The following is a 15678-nucleotide window of genomic DNA, read 5'->3' on the forward strand; positions in this document are numbered from 1 at the left end:
ATTAAAGGGATTACAGAGAATTTATTATATTGATTGGATTACTGGAAACTATTAAAGGTATTAGAGAATTTATTCTATTGACGAGATTACTGGAAACTATTGAAGGGATTACAGAGAATTTATTCTGTTGATTGGATTACTGGAAACTATTAAAGGTATTAGAGAATTTATTCTATTGACGAGATTACTGGAAACTATTAGAGGGATTACAGAGAATTTATTCTATTGACGAGATTACTGGAAACTATTAGAGGGATTACAGAGAATTTATTCTATTGACGAGATTACTGGAAACTATTAGAGGGATTACAGAGAATTTATTCTATTGACGAGATTACTGGAAACTATTAGAGGGATTACAGAGAATTTATTCTATTGACGAGATTACTGGAAACTATTAGAGGGATTACAGAGAATTTATTCTATTGACGAGATTACTGGAAACTATTAGAGGGATTACAGAGAATTTATTCTATTGACGAGATTACTGGAAACTATCAGAGGGATTACAGAGAATTTATTCTATTGACGAGATTACTGGAAACTATCAGAGGGATTACAGAGAATTTATTCTATTGACGAGATTACTGGAAACTATCAGAGGGATTACAGAGAATTTATTCTATTGACGAGATTACTGGAAACTATCAGAGGGATTACAGAGAATTTATTCTATTGACGAGATTACTGGAAACTATCAGAGGGATTACAGAGAATTTATTCTATTGACGAGATTACTGGAAACTATCAGAGGGATTACAGAGAATTTATTCTATTGACGAGATTACTGGAAACTATTACAGGGATTACAGAGAATTTATGCTGTTGATGGGATTACGGGAAGCTCTAATATAGGACATGGGAAGCTTTGTATAAAGGGATTACAGGAAATTTATTTAAATATAATACAGGAAACTATTAAAGGTATTACTGATAATTTATTCTAGTAAATGGGATTACAGGAAACCAATAGATTACAGTAATTTTATTCTATTAATGGGAATACGGGAAACTATTAAAGGGATTACAGGAAATTTTTTTAGTGGTATTACAGAAAACTATTAAATTGATGGTATAAAAGAACTTGTGTATTATAGGGATTTCAGGGAAATTAGTCTATGGGATTACACAAAATTTAGTTTATTTTTTTTAGATTATAGGGAATTTATTCTATTTGTGAGGATATAGGAAGCAGTCTATTAAAGGGATTACGTGGGATTTATTCCTTTGGGATTATAGGAAACCATTAAATGGGTCAGTGGTTTTATTCTATTGATGGGATTACATGAAATTATTAAAGGGATTACAGGAATTTATGCTGTAAGGGATTATAGGGTATTTAGTCAAATGATGGGATTGCACTGGATTACATGGAACTTAAGTCTGTGGGATTACAGGAAATTAATGGGATTACAGGAAACGCCATTGATCGGATTGAAAGACCTGACTACATAACATTTCTTGCTGAGGAAATGGTTATGTTGATGGCCTGGCCGGGGACATGGTCTGTTGGATGGCCTGGCCGGGGACATGGTCTGTTGGATGGCCTGGCCGGGGACATGGTCTGTTGGATGGCCTGGCCGGGGACATGGTCTGTTGGATGGCCTGGCCGGGGACATGGTCTGTTGGATGGCCTGGCCGGGGACATGGTCTGTTGGATGGCCTGGCCGGGGACATGGTCTGTTGGATGGCCTGGCCGGGGACATGGTCTGTTGGATGGCCTGGCCGGGGACATGGTCTGTTGGATGGCCTGGCCGGGGACATGGTCTGTTGGATGGCCTGGCCGGGGACATGGTCTGTTGGATGGCCTGGCCGGGGACATGGTCTGTTGGATGGCCTGGCCGGGGACATGGTCTGTTGGATGGCCTGGCCGGGGACATGGTCTGTTGGATGGCCTGGCCGGGGACATGGTCTGTTGGATGGCCTGGCCGGGGACATGGTCTGTTGGATGGCCTGGCCGGGGACATGGTCTGTTGGATGGCCTGGCCGGGGACATGGTCTGTTGGATGGCCTGGCCGGGGACATGGTCTGTTGGATGGCCTGGCCGGGGACATGGTCTGTTGGATGGCCTGGCCGGGGACATGGTCTGTTGGATGGCCTGGCCGGGGACATGGTCTGTTGGATGGCCTGGCCGGGGACATGGTCTGTTGGATGGCCTGGCCGGGGACATGGTCTGTTGGATGGCCTGGCCGGGGACATGGTCTGTTGGATGGCCTGGCCGGGGACATGGTCTGTTGGATGGCCTGGCCGGGGACATGGTCTGTTGGATGGCCTGGCCGGGGACATGGTCTGTTGGATGGCCTGGCCGGGGACATGGTCTGTTGGATGGCCTGGCCGGGGACATGGTCTGTTGGATGGCCTGGCCGGGGACATGGTCTGTTGGATGGCCTGGCCGGGGACATGGTCTGTTGGATGGCCTGGCCGGGGACATGGTCTGTTGGATGGCCTGGCCGGGGACATGGTCTGTTGGATGGCCTGGCCGGGGACATGGTCTGTTAGATGGCCTGGCCGGGGTCATTGGTTCTACAATTTTCTAGATATTTAGTTTATAATATACATGAGTAGACATAATGAAATTTTTGTCTTGAGACGAAAATTGAATTTTTTCCCCTGATGTTAAAATTTAATCTTCTTTTTTTTTTTTCCAGATGTTATCGTTTAGATGATGGACCATACCTTTGGTGGCTCTGGTGTGGGCCTAGATAGTGCAAGTAAGTTGCTTTTATTTTACTTGTTCTCTTTTGTTTAACTGTCTGCCGTAGGCCTTGTGTATTTCATAACGGGTAGAAGTAAATTAAGTGGCTTATTTAACTTTGATCCCCCAGTTTTGGTAAAATTAATCCATATTTCTTATGAAGATTGAATTTATAATCACACTCCTATTAAGAAAGAAAAAGTCTGGTTTATGAGTAAAATGGCCACATTTAACAAAGTTGAGTGTTTTAAATAATGGTTAGGGAAATTTTAAGAGAATTGGCTGATGCTTCTGTCCTAAGATACTACGATACGGTGCAACCTTAGTTGGTAAAGCAGAAAGCCGAGAGCCTTGCAGCCCCAACAGGGAACGTATCTTGTTTTGGAAAATGAAAGGGGTGTGAAGAATCTACTTAACAAAAGAGAAGAACAGTTTTTGAAATAGAATAGAATCGTGACTTTTGAGTAAATATTCCTTATCAAGACCATCTCCAAAGATTTCATTATAGTTAAAAACTAGGGGAAATGTAACATTGGTAAATTTCCAGACATTTTTGTCCCTGTAAATGCTACACTTAGAAAAAGGAAGGTTGTCCAAGACTAGAGATTGGATTGATTTTGTTGATTCTAAGTTGTTGGCAGATGTATTTGTTTCCTTATCACGGAAATGTATACCTTTGCAGTGATAATACAAGTATATAAATACTGTATGCCTACCGGAACCATCAAAATCTGTCCTCAATTTATTTGTCAGAATGATTATAAATTGTAAATAATGTTCAATCATGTTCTGGTGTGTGCATGTTGGAGGAAACCCTTAAGAGAAATTTTGTCCACTGGCTACCTTCTCTACTTTATATGCAGCGAGCAACCGTAATGTACAAGCATTGCAGCATCCATGACTAAAGAATGCAAAATGTTTGCCATAGGAGGACCCCTCTCCAATGCCTTCTATCAAAGGTATCTCACCATCTTATTCTCTGCCTCCTGCTTGATCCCTCCCAAACCCTCCTCACTCTCCCCCCGCCATCCATCCTCAATGTGCCCACACCATCCGCCGTGACACTTTTTATCACTTCTGTATTCTTTACTATGCCTGCTATTCTGCCTGCCACCCTTTGGATTATTTTCCCATCCCTCAAGCAGTGATATTTGTGTAATCCGCTTCAGCATCCTCATCTCGCTTCTCTCAAGCTATGTGTTCCCCTTTTCATCTTGGAGTTGACGTTTCCAATACATACTGTCCATTAACCCTTTTACCCCCAGGCTATTTGGAAATATTCAACCCTTAAACCCCTGGGGGTTATTTTTTTCCCAGCACATTTTGCAGTATATTTTTTTTTTAAATTGCTCTAACAGCCTTATTTTTTGTCATAGAGAGGTCAGGTTGGACTCATTCTCTTGGAAAATGCCTGAATTTTCTCAAAAAATTATCAAAAATATGAAATTTTTTTTTATAGCCTTTTTTTGCAAGGACGTACCGGTACGTCCATGGGGGTAATGGGATGGCTTTTGTCAAACGTATCAGTACGTCCTTTGGGGGTAAGAGGGCTAACACTGGTCTTATTACTGTGCCATAGATCTTGACTTTTACCATGATTGGGATTGCATCGCATACCACAACTGCTACCACCTCCCTCTTCCCCCGCTGCTTTTATTGTATTCGCAACTTCAGCCTCACTTCCTCCCTCCTGACTTGTTGTCGATTCCAAGTATCTTAAATTGTTTCACCTGTTGTATAACAGAGCCTCTACGTTTATGTATAGTTATCCCGTCCCTACCTTCCTTACTACTCACTACTCTGCAAGTTCTCTTCTCCAGCAGTAATCACCAAATCATTTGCATATACTAACTCCCAGGTAACTACTACCCCTCTGATTTTATGTCGCTCAACTCATCTGTATATAAGTATTGTAACTGATGATAAAATAAGATATATATATGGATATATGAAAAAAAAAAATTCATGTAGTACAGATATACTCTTAACATTCATAAGAAGATAGAAAAAATAGTTAGTGGGGCTGCTTTCTCTAGTTTATAGTTAAGCCCAGGTGTTTTGATGTGTACAATGAATGTTGAAGCTGAATATATTGGCCAAAACATGTCTAAAAGATGCTGGACCAAAATATAAAGATGTAGCTGACATAAAAATGTCAAAAGATCCTGTTAAATTATTCATGAGAAATAACATTACAGTGTTAGCTTGGCATAGCAGAAACCTTATGCTATACTAAAAAATTTAATCTTTCGAGATAGATTTTTCATTGTTATAGATAATCAAAGCTTGGTCTGTCATATATAAAATCTGTTTTTAAGTCAAACCCCATTGTTTGTTGCAAATTATTTTATGAACTTATTTTTCAGTTAAGTTAGGAAAATTTTTTTCTGCTTAATGTAATTTTTGGTCAGATTTTGTAATTCTCATTGATGCTTATTTTTTCACAGAATGGCTAGTGCATTCCCTGGCGGACATAATGACCATAATATGGATGGGTTGGGTCCCTCCGGACTTGGAGGAATAGCTGAAGGAATGGATGGCGTCTGTGACAGCAGAGACAGATTGAGCGGACTCAACCTCGCTGTGAGCATAGCGAGTGGAAGGAGCGGGTTTGAATTCGGCAACAGCCTGGTTCGAACGTGTCCGTTATGCAGGTCGGCCCTGGAAGACACCCGAATCCTACCGTGCTTCCACACTGTGTGTAGAGCTTGCTTGGAGTCTTTAGCCATTGGAACCACTATAACTTGTCCCACTTGCCATGCCAAAATCAATCTTGACCAACCCATCAACTCAGGGTCCCCTTTCTTGCTACCCTCCATCCTCGAAATGGTTTCCCCCAACAATGAAGCGTCGCAGTCGCCGACGAGTGGCCTTCTGAGTCTGCCGATACCGACCCCCCTGCTGCCGAACAGCGATCAGATGCGTACTTTCCCACACATACCGAGCGACGGCGGGAGGCATCGGTTTTATTTATGCGCTAGCTGCGACGAGGGCCAGCACGCCTCTTCAAGGTGCCAGGATTGCAACGAAGCCCTCTGTGACTCTTGTGTGAGGGCCCACCAACGGGTGCGGTTAACTAAGGATCATTTCATCGTGCCTCTGTCGGACGGGGAAAGCAATGGGGTTGTGGCACTTACGCCAAGGAGGAATGCTTGCAGTAGGAATTACATGCAGGAAGAGAACAATCATGTCTCGATGGCGCTTTCCTCGCCTCCAGGTGCAATAGGTTCTCACTCCTCACTAAACTCTAATGTATCTTTCTGTAGTCAACATGAAATTGAGTATTTTAGGTTTTACTGTGAAGTTTGCAATGTTCTCATATGTCGTGAATGCACTTCACAGGCCCACAGGGGGCACTCCTTTGTATTTTTAGAGGACGCCATTGAAGCCTCTCGCAATGACACCTTGCGATTGCTGACAGAGGCTCGTAGTGGCATTCGTGCCATCGAAGAGAGCATCGGTTTGACTAAGCGAATGGTAGATCGCGTCGACCTCAGGGCTCAGGCGGTGGCTAACGATGTCCGAAACACTGCGAGGAGGCACATTACCGCCATAGAAGAACGAGAACGCAAGTTATTGAACAAAGTAGAGAAGATTCGCCTTGTCAAAGGAAAAACGCTCAAAGACCAAGTAGATGACCTGACCACGGCTCTGGCCAGACTTAACCGCACCGTCGAAACGATAGGGTCCGTCGTGGATTCCCATAATCCTCTGGATTTGATTCAGATTCGGAACCAAGCCGTGGCAGACATGCACGAACTGAGACAGGTGAAAGCGCATTTAAGTCCACATGAAGACGACATCATTACTTTTACCATGACTGACGTTACCTTACTCCAGAGCATTGGTAACATGGGTGTCATATCTTCCTCCGGCTTCGCCCCAAATTCGTTTGCGTTTGGCCGCGGCCTTCGTCAGGCCCTTCGTGGTAGGATCTCTACGTTCATGGTGCACGCCAAGAACCATCTGGGCGATGCTAGACAGATCGGTGGCGACCCATTACGTGTCATTGTCCATGGTCCGGACGGCTTGTATTTCAGGGCTGAGGCTCAGGACAAGGGTAATGGGTCCTATTTAGTTACCTACCAGCCACAGCTTGAAGGTCGACATGTTGTAAGTGTTCTACTGCAGGGGCTTGACGTCAAAGGATCGCCATTCAACGTAGATGTGAAATGTGGTCGTAACTACAGCAATGTTGGTCAGGTGCTCCTCTCTATTGGATCAGAGGGTGAGGGGGAAGGGCAGCTTTGCCGTCCGTGGGGCTGTTGCTGTGACAAAGAGGGCCACATCATCGTTGCTGATCGCAGCAACAACAGAGTGCAAGTCTTCAACCCAGACGGTAGTTTCCATCACTCTTTTGGCTCTGCTGGAACTCGGCCAGGTCAATTTGACAGGCCGGCAGGGGTTGCTGCAGACCCAATTGGCAGGATCGTAGTGGCTGACAAGGATAATCATCGCATACAGGTCTTCACATTTGATGGAACATTCCTCTTCAAGTTTGGAGAAAAGGGCAGTAAGAACGGTCAGTTCAATTACCCCTGGGATGTGGCCGTGAACGAAGAGGGCCTCATCGTAGTGTCTGATACTCGAAACCATCGTATCCAAGTCTTCCATCCTGATGGTAGTTTCATGAATAAATATGGTTTTGAAGGGTCTCTTTGGAAGCACTTTGATTCGCCCAGGGGAGTGTGCTTCAACCAAGAAGGCCACATTGTCGTGACTGACTTCAACAATCACAGACTCCTCGTCATTGACCCAGACTTCCAGACGGCTCGCTTCCTGGGGTGCGAGGGCACGATCAATGGCCAGTTTTTGAGACCCCAGGGCGTTGCAATCGATCAGGAGGGACACCTCATCGTTGCCGATTCTCGTAACCACCGTGTTCAAATCTTCCAGAACAATGGCAATTTTTTGTGTAAGTTCGGAACGCCTGGTACAGGTCCCGGGCAGCTAGACCGTCCTAGCGGGATATGCGTGTCTCCTGAAGGCTATATAATTGTAGTTGATTTTGGCAACAATCGGGTGCAAGTGTTTTGAGGCGTTGATAGTTAGTGACACACTGTAATCTCTCTACTGGTATTAGATATTTTGATAGGGTTAAGTTCCAGCGATTTGTATTCGCAGTGAAGTGTCTTTATTATAAAGTACAAAATGTTTATGTAACATCGTACAAATTTTACAATTTTACAGGTAACGTACTTTTTATTTTGTAACTCAATTGAGGTTCAATCATAATTTGGAGATTGATACAGGGTAATTTTTGTAATTTAAGTGAAAGGGATTTCATATACTGTACTGTACATATAGAACCTTGGAATTTTATTTCAAAGTTAGTGGGTCACTCCATTTAGTGGTAGGTGATTAACTCTAAGATGAATTTCTAAAGGCCTATCAAAAAGGGATTAGGCAATGATTTTAGTTTGTATCTCTCGTAACAATCTTCGTCGTGTGGTGCTCAGGATAAACTGTCAATTGTTCCTTAGCCACATTCATTGTGGTTTGTAGGTAAGAGCCAAAACTAGCAATTTGGAACAGCTCATCGAATGAAGCTAGGACAATTAGTTTTGTTTTTCGTTGTCGTCTTCATCAGCGTTGCAATTTCTAGCTATGTTTTGTCTCTCATCTCAAAAGCTCAGGGATCCAGTTTTATTTTTAATGTACTCCATATATGTAGTAGCCATTACTGAAGATGAAGTGGTGGATAATCCTTTTAAGTAAGTCCTGAAAGTGTCTGTTAACGGGTATGACGTATTTATAGTCACAAAATGTTAGGTCAAGTTTTAGCTAGTTTTGCTGCAGGCTACAAAGGTGGATTTCTTCTAAACTGATGTTCATTGCATTTAAGATTTAACTATTAAATCTATTGACGTTATAAATTTTTAAAGGCAAGCTTCAATTGCACAAACTACTACAAACTTGACTTAATATATCTTGTTCAAGTTTTTTTTTAATGAATTAAATCGGATGGCAGATGCATCTACCTCATTCTTAGGTTATAAGGAAAGTATTAATATTTGTTTATAACATAGTTTTTAATAACTTTACCATGCACAAAGTAAAGCATTGAACTAATTGCATAGAATATGCTGCTTTAAAGTGTGTGCTAAGGAATCTGTCAATGAAAACGGGTCTTCTATTGTGTGGAAATGTTTTAGAATAATATCTTGTCACTACTCTCCCATACGTGACTTTAATCCAGGTCTTATGCATTACTTCCGTGGAGGACGCGGCCATCTGGAAGTGTGTGTGTGTGTGTGGTGGCTGGTGAAGCCGTTAGATGGTATTATGATTATTGTAGATATCTTAAGATTCTATCTTTGTGTAAGACGCTGTGCGTGTTGTCTATGGTTTGGTTTGAAGAGATCTCATTGCCTATACGTAGATGTTTTATTTGGGAGGAAAGTTGCTGTCGTTGCCAGATGTAGCCACAAGTAGAGGAGTATAATCGTGGTCTGGGTAGCTAGATGATTTTTTTTTTTTTTTTGTACTTCTCGGTTTTTTGATGTCCGAAGCAGCTCATAGATTATAAGCTTCTTTTTAAAAAGAGAAAACAGTTCCTTCATTAAAGATGATTTTAATGGTTTAGATACTATACTACTACCTCAAGCTTAAACTTCTCAGGAAGAAGACTAATTGTAACTGTACTATTATATCATTCTCACAGATTTAGGTCTCCATAGCTTCAAGCCGTTGTATTCGACAACTTATACTGTATTAGGAATCGTGTAGTTGTCTTTGGTTAGAAAGCTGAGCCGAATACCAGGTTTATTAGACTCCATTGCCGTATTGTGAATACGTTAAATATATTGTGTACGAATATTTTTCAGAGATTTTGATGTCTACGAATAACTGATGCTGTAGATCTGACTGTGACCTTTCGGTGCCCTAGGTACCGTGTGCATTTTATTATCATGTATTCAAATGTTGTTTAGGGTCTGGGCGGGTTTACTGTGAAAAGTCATTTTATAAGGTTTTTATGAATTTTCAAAATTCATCTATGGAATAGGTCAAGGACGGTTCTCTAGCCTGCAAGGACGACAATTGCTATATATAATAGAAAGAAAGTATACCTTTTATCAGATTGGCAATATATACCATAAAAAGAAAGTGGTGTTTGTTTTAGTGTAAGTTCAAGTGCAAATAAATGAGTCAGATTTTATTTTCAAGAGCAGAAGCTCTGTATTAGTGTGTAATGTTTAACCAACTTAATAATAAAGTTCTTTTAAATGTAGCTGTGTTCTTTATTTTCCAAAATGTACGAAAATTATCACTGGTATTCACTGGATTAGTTCTCCAGGAATTTAATTGTATGCATAAAAATTAATTCAGTTTGCTACTGTACTAGTCAAATTCTACTCTACATAGCTTGGGAGTAGCTTGTATATGGGTTAGTTAGTGTTTATTCTCCATTTGTTCCTACACTGATATAAACGTAAGTCCTTTTACAGATGTATGCTTTCAGCCAAGCGAAACTTTAAAATTATTGAGAGAGGCAGTGATGAGGTGCAGTGTGCCAGGTAAGCACTGCTCATCCGACAAGCCACTGAACTCCCTTTTTTTAGGTGTCTGACAGATGTTATCTCAAACCTCATCGGACCGTTTTAATCTTTATCTCAGATAAATTTTGGCACATTGTGTGAGAGGGATATTAAGGAAGAAGAAAATATAAGCCGTTTGTTCCTGAACTGCTGATATTCACATTCTTGTTTTTGTTGGACAGCATTCCTGTTCATTACCTCGCTAGTGTGGCCTTGTGACAAGGACTTGATCCTAAGGATATTGGCTTTACCTAATCATCGCTGTTTAGTGTTAAGGGAGTGACATTGCCCTTCTTCGCCTGTTGGTGCTATCTTTGGGAAGTTTGCTGCAACTTCAAGACGAAAATAGTGTAGTTGTAGCAGTAGTCATTGGTCCAGAAAGACTGTCTAAAGGAGTCTGTATTTTGTGTGACCCCTACCATTTATTTCTTAACCAGTGGGACAGACAGTGTGGTACCTGGAACCTCCTTTCAGTGACTGCTCTGACTTGCCCCATAGTTGGAAGAGACAGACACAAAAGTATAGATGTTGGTTTGGGTGTTCACACCTCTTACCATAGCTCTGTATTGTACAGGGAAGAACAAGTGCAGAGTTTTGTTACGTAGCGGAAAGAAAAACCGTCTACAAGCTCGACCCAAGCACGGGTGGGTGAGCTCACGCACTGCCTTTAGCACGAAGGTTGCCACCAGTTTTTACCCCCTCCTGGACACGCAAACACTTCGTTGCTACAGTTGGAATTTCTCGTGCAGAGATCTCTAATCAATGGAACTCTTGCATTCTAGCCGATCACATGAGATTCCGCCAACTGTGCTCTCCACAGACCCTCTTATTTAACGGATTGACAGCCTCAAGTAATCTAACTTTAAATCTACACTGACAACAGGTTTAAAGGCTGCTCATGAATGGCAATAGGCAGGGGACTAGCAGGACAAGCCACTGAACTCCCCCGTTTTTTAGGTGTCTGACAGATGTTATCTCAAACCTCATCGGACCGTTTTAATCTTTATCTCAGATAAATTTTAGCACATTGTGTGTGAGGGATATTACGGAAGAAGAAAAGTATAAGCTGTCGGTTCCTGAACTAACGATATTCACATTCTTGTTTTTGTTGGACAGCACTCCTGTTCATTACCTCGCTAGTGTGGCCTTGTGACAAGGACTTGATCCTAAAGAGATTGATTTTACCTAATCATCGCTGTTTAGTGTTAAGGGAGTGACATTGCCCTTCTTCGCCTGTTGGTGCTATCTCTGGGAAGTTTGCTGCAACTTCAAGACGAAAATAGTGTAGTTGTAGCAGTAGTCATTGGTCCAGAAAGACTCTAAAGGAGTCTGTATTTTGTGCGACCCCTACCATTTATTTCTTAACCAGTGGGACAGACAGTGTGGTACCTGGAACCTCCTTTCAGTGACTGCTCTGACTTGCCCCATAGTTGGAAGAGACAGACACAAAAGTATAGATGTTGGTTTGGGTGTTCACACCTCTTACCATAGCTCTGTATTGTACAGGGAAGAACAAGTGCAGAGTTTTGTTACGTAGCGGAAAGAAAAACCGTCTACAAGCTCGACCCAAGCACGGGTGGGTGAGCTCACGCACTGCCTTTAGCACGAAGGTTGCCACCAGTTTTTACCCCCTCCTGGACACGCAAACACTTCGTTGCTACAGTTGGAATTTCTCGTGCAGAGATCTCTAATCAATGGAACTCTTGCATTCTAGCCGATCACATGAGATTCCGCCAACTGTGCTCTCCACAGACCCTCTTATTTAACGGATTGACAGCCTCAAGTAATCTAACTTTAAATCTACACTGACAACAGGTTTAAAGGCTGCTCATGAATGGCAATAGGCAGGGGACTAGCAGGACAAGCCACTGAACTCCCCCGTTTTTTAGGTGTCTGACAGATGTTATCTCAAACCTCATCGGACCGTTTTAATCTTTATCTCAGATAAATTTTAGCACATTGTGTGTGAGGGATATTACGGAAGAAGAAAAGTATAAGCTGTCGGTTCCTGAACTAACGATATTCACATTCTTGTTTTTGTTGGACAGCACTCCTGTTCATTACCTCGCTAGTGTGGCCTTGTGACAAGGACTTGATCCTAAAGAGATTGATTTTACCTAATCATCGCTGTTTAGTGTTAAGGGAGTGACATTGCCCTTCTTCGCCTGTTGGTGCTATCTCTGGGAAGTTTGCTGCAACTTCAAGACGAAAATAGTGTAGTTGTAGCAGTAGTCATTGGTCCAGAAAGACTCTAAAGGAGTCTGTATTTTGTGCGACCCCTACCATTTATTTCTTAACCAGTGGGACAGACAGTGTGGTACCTGGAACCTCCTTTCAGTGACTGCTCTGACTTGCCCCATAGTTGGAAGAGACAGACACAAAAGTATAGATGTTGGTTTGGGTGTTCACACCTCTTACCATAGCTCTGTATTGTACAGGGAAGAACAAGTGCAGAGTTTTGTTACGTAGCGGAAAGAAAAACCGTCTACAAGCTCGACCCAAGCACGGGTGGGTGAGCTCACGCACTGCCTTTAGCACGAAGGTTGCCACCAGTTTTTACCCCCTCCTGGACACGCAAACACTGTCGGAAGCGGCGTGTCAAGCGGGAAGAAAAATCGGTAACTGTCCTCTTTATTGGCGGGGGAGTATGCTAATAAAATTAGCTCGTAATGGGAAGATATGTTTGCACCCATAACTTTCTCGTATTGAATGCCATGACCTCTGCTACATCTCTCCCAAAGTAGACTACTTTTTAAGAAGGATCAATCGGCCAGTCTTCTCCCCAATCGATTTCAATTGGGTTACACAAGGATACTCTGTGTACCAGGAATGTTAGTGCGAGGTACAATACAGGTATTCAGATCTATTGCTGAACTCATACGAGACTGACATTGGGATGAAGGGTGTCGCTCTTGCCTTTCTTCTTCAGAGTTCCTAAGATAATGACGGCCAAACGGTAGGTTAGTGGTGAAACCCCCCTTCGTTGCTACAGTTGGAATTTCTCGTGCAGAGATCTCTAATCAATGGAACTCTTGCATTCTAGCCGATCACATGAGATTCCGCCAACTGTGCTCTCCACAGACCCTCTTATTTAACGGATTGACAGCCTCAAGTAATCTAACTTTAAATCTACACTGACAACAGGTTTAAAGGCTGCTCATGAATGGCAAGAGGCAGGGGACTAGCAGGACAATGTCCTGTATGTATGACCAGCACAAAAGCCCCTTCTCTACCCAAACTTGGACCAAGGAGGGCTAGGCAATGGCTGCTATCGCCTCGGCAGGTAGACCTATAGGCTCCTCCAATATCCACATCCTTATCAGACACTACAAGAAACTATCGAGCTTTAGCGGGACTTGAACCCCAATCCGATGATCGCCAGGCAGTCTTGACATGGTACAAACATAGGGCAATGATTGAGGACTTTGATGGCAAACCTCGAGATTAGGATCCTGTCAGGCTTTGAGACCCACCTTGGTAATTAATTAACCAGATGGCCAACTGAACCCTAAAAGAAAAGGAATACCATAACCTCGTCTTTCACCAGGCAGGTGATAAGAACCTTATGGAATGCACCAATGTTGGGGACTGCTGTTCTGGTCGTGCGGGAGAAAGCTCATGTCAGGTGAGTAGTTGAAGAGAGAGAATTTCCCTCTTCCATTGACCACTAAAAAGGGTAACTATTCTCAGAGTTCCACTGCACCCTCAAGATGTGCTGAAGACTGCCACCTACAGGTACAGTTCACACCCGCAGTATGTTCCTCGCCTATAAAGCCAAGGCAAGCACTCGGGCCTAATACTGGCCATTCCAAGGAAAGGGAGAGGGGGACGCCAAATTGTCCTACAGCAGCCGTGAGTAAAGCCAGTGATGATGAGCAGGAAGCGGATGCTCGAAAGTCCTTAATTCACTGTGGCCAACCTCCATCGCACACCGATGAAGTTTCGGAACTACCTTGCATTATCGCCCCGTCTGCCAGAACTTTCCCTAGTAGCAAAAGCGGAGGTGACAGAATACGCTCCAAGTAGTTAGACGGTTCTCTGGCCTCTTGCAGTTGACTCCTGGATGGAGAATTCAATGTGGATCTTGAGACCCGTCATAGATATCTTTACATTGAAAAATTAATTGTATCTCTAGATAAGATGGAGATGACCGCGTATGATCTTAAATAAGAAAGATTTTTTCTTCGTACCCTAGAATCCAATCCCCGTCTTAGAGGAGAATTTTTCTGGTACATTTTGGGAGTGTGGTAATGGTTCAAGAACTTGATAATTCAGACTGGCTACCACTCCCCAAGTGTTTATGCTAGTCTCTAATTGAGCATTAGTTCACTGTGGTATCTTGTAGATTGTAGCATTTACCCTTCTACAGGAGAATTGGTAAATCATCAAATCAGACTTCGTAATTTCAGCCACAATCTACAAATCATGATGCAGTGCATCGGAGAAAGTTTTATTGAACTAAAGTGGAGGGTCCTACTCTAGGAGAATTGTTTAAGAATAGTCGAACTTTCGTTTCCTGAGAGCTACGGATAAAGGTCTACAGCATTGGGGAAAAGTTTTAAAGGATTCCCAACCAGAGGATGGAGCATCTGGGAATACCAATGGCATGAGAACAGCAATAATCTTCCCTTGAAAAGAATGTAGCAACAAAGGTACAGTAGTGCTATTGTTCGGGCACAAACTATCTTCTTTACTAGTGACATTTTCCAAGGTTTTTTTTTTTTTTTTTGGGGGGGGGAGTTAATTTCTAACAGGCAACTCCACAAGCAATTCATGAAGTATTGCTAGCTACCAAACCGTGTTCCCTTTCCCTTCTTGTGGAACAGGAATACAGGCCGATGTACTATGGTAGCTGAATGATGAACCTCATTGTAGGAACTCCTCGCCACAGAAAATCTGCTCTTCATACATACCAGAGTACAGGTAGCCACTCTTCCTTGGGATAATTGGTCCACAGAAGAAATGTACATGCTTTCAACCTACCAGAAATACATATCTTTGTAAACTTAACAAATAGTTTTGTACTCTGTTGATGAACACTTTAACACTTCCATTCGCAACTTACATTAAAAAAGGCGTCGGTGTTTCGAGACCCTTAACAAGTTAGCAAGTAGGCGCAACATTGGGAGTCGACAATGCTGTAGAGCTATTTAGCACGGTCATCCAGGCAGGGCGATTATTTGAGCAGACACGCTCTGTCGACATGGATGCTGTGTAGCGGTCCAAAGTTATGTGGTGAAATTGCTTCTTGCTCTTTAGGATTCACCATCACTTGTCTGGATTGCCATTCAGTTCATCGATAAACTTCCACTGTTCGTCTCCAGTCAAAGCCATTGCAGCATTCGAGGATGCCATCCAACATTCCTGGAAATTAGATTGCTCACTCATTTCAATCAGTTCTCCCAATTACTTGAGTCTGTTGATCGCTTTTAAGCAACCCTGCGA

General features: G+C 42.7%; 1 protein-coding gene across 2 annotated transcripts in view; it reads left to right on the forward strand.

The window, feature by feature from the left end:
• The window catches only part of LOC137636165 (E3 ubiquitin-protein ligase TRIM71-like), a 33573-nt gene extending 23647 nt beyond the window's left edge, over positions 1 to 9926 (forward strand). The window contains exons 2-4 of one of the 2 annotated variants that reach the window (XM_068368562.1): positions 2649 to 2711; positions 3559 to 3654; positions 5143 to 9926. In XM_068368562.1, coding sequence (XP_068224663.1) covers positions 3593 to 3654; positions 5143 to 7732 — 2652 coding nt within the window. In that variant the 5' untranslated portion in view covers positions 2649 to 2711; positions 3559 to 3592 and the 3' untranslated portion in view covers positions 7733 to 9926. The remainder of the gene's footprint in view (positions 1 to 2648; positions 2712 to 3558; positions 3655 to 5142) is intronic. The other variant, XM_068368563.1, reaches the window with a different exon arrangement.
• Positions 9927 to 15678: the final 5752 nt, after the last annotated feature.

Source organism: Palaemon carinicauda, unplaced genomic scaffold, assembly GCF_036898095.1.
Source record: "Palaemon carinicauda isolate YSFRI2023 unplaced genomic scaffold, ASM3689809v2 scaffold243, whole genome shotgun sequence".
Taxonomy (NCBI): domain Eukaryota; kingdom Metazoa; phylum Arthropoda; class Malacostraca; order Decapoda; family Palaemonidae; genus Palaemon; species Palaemon carinicauda.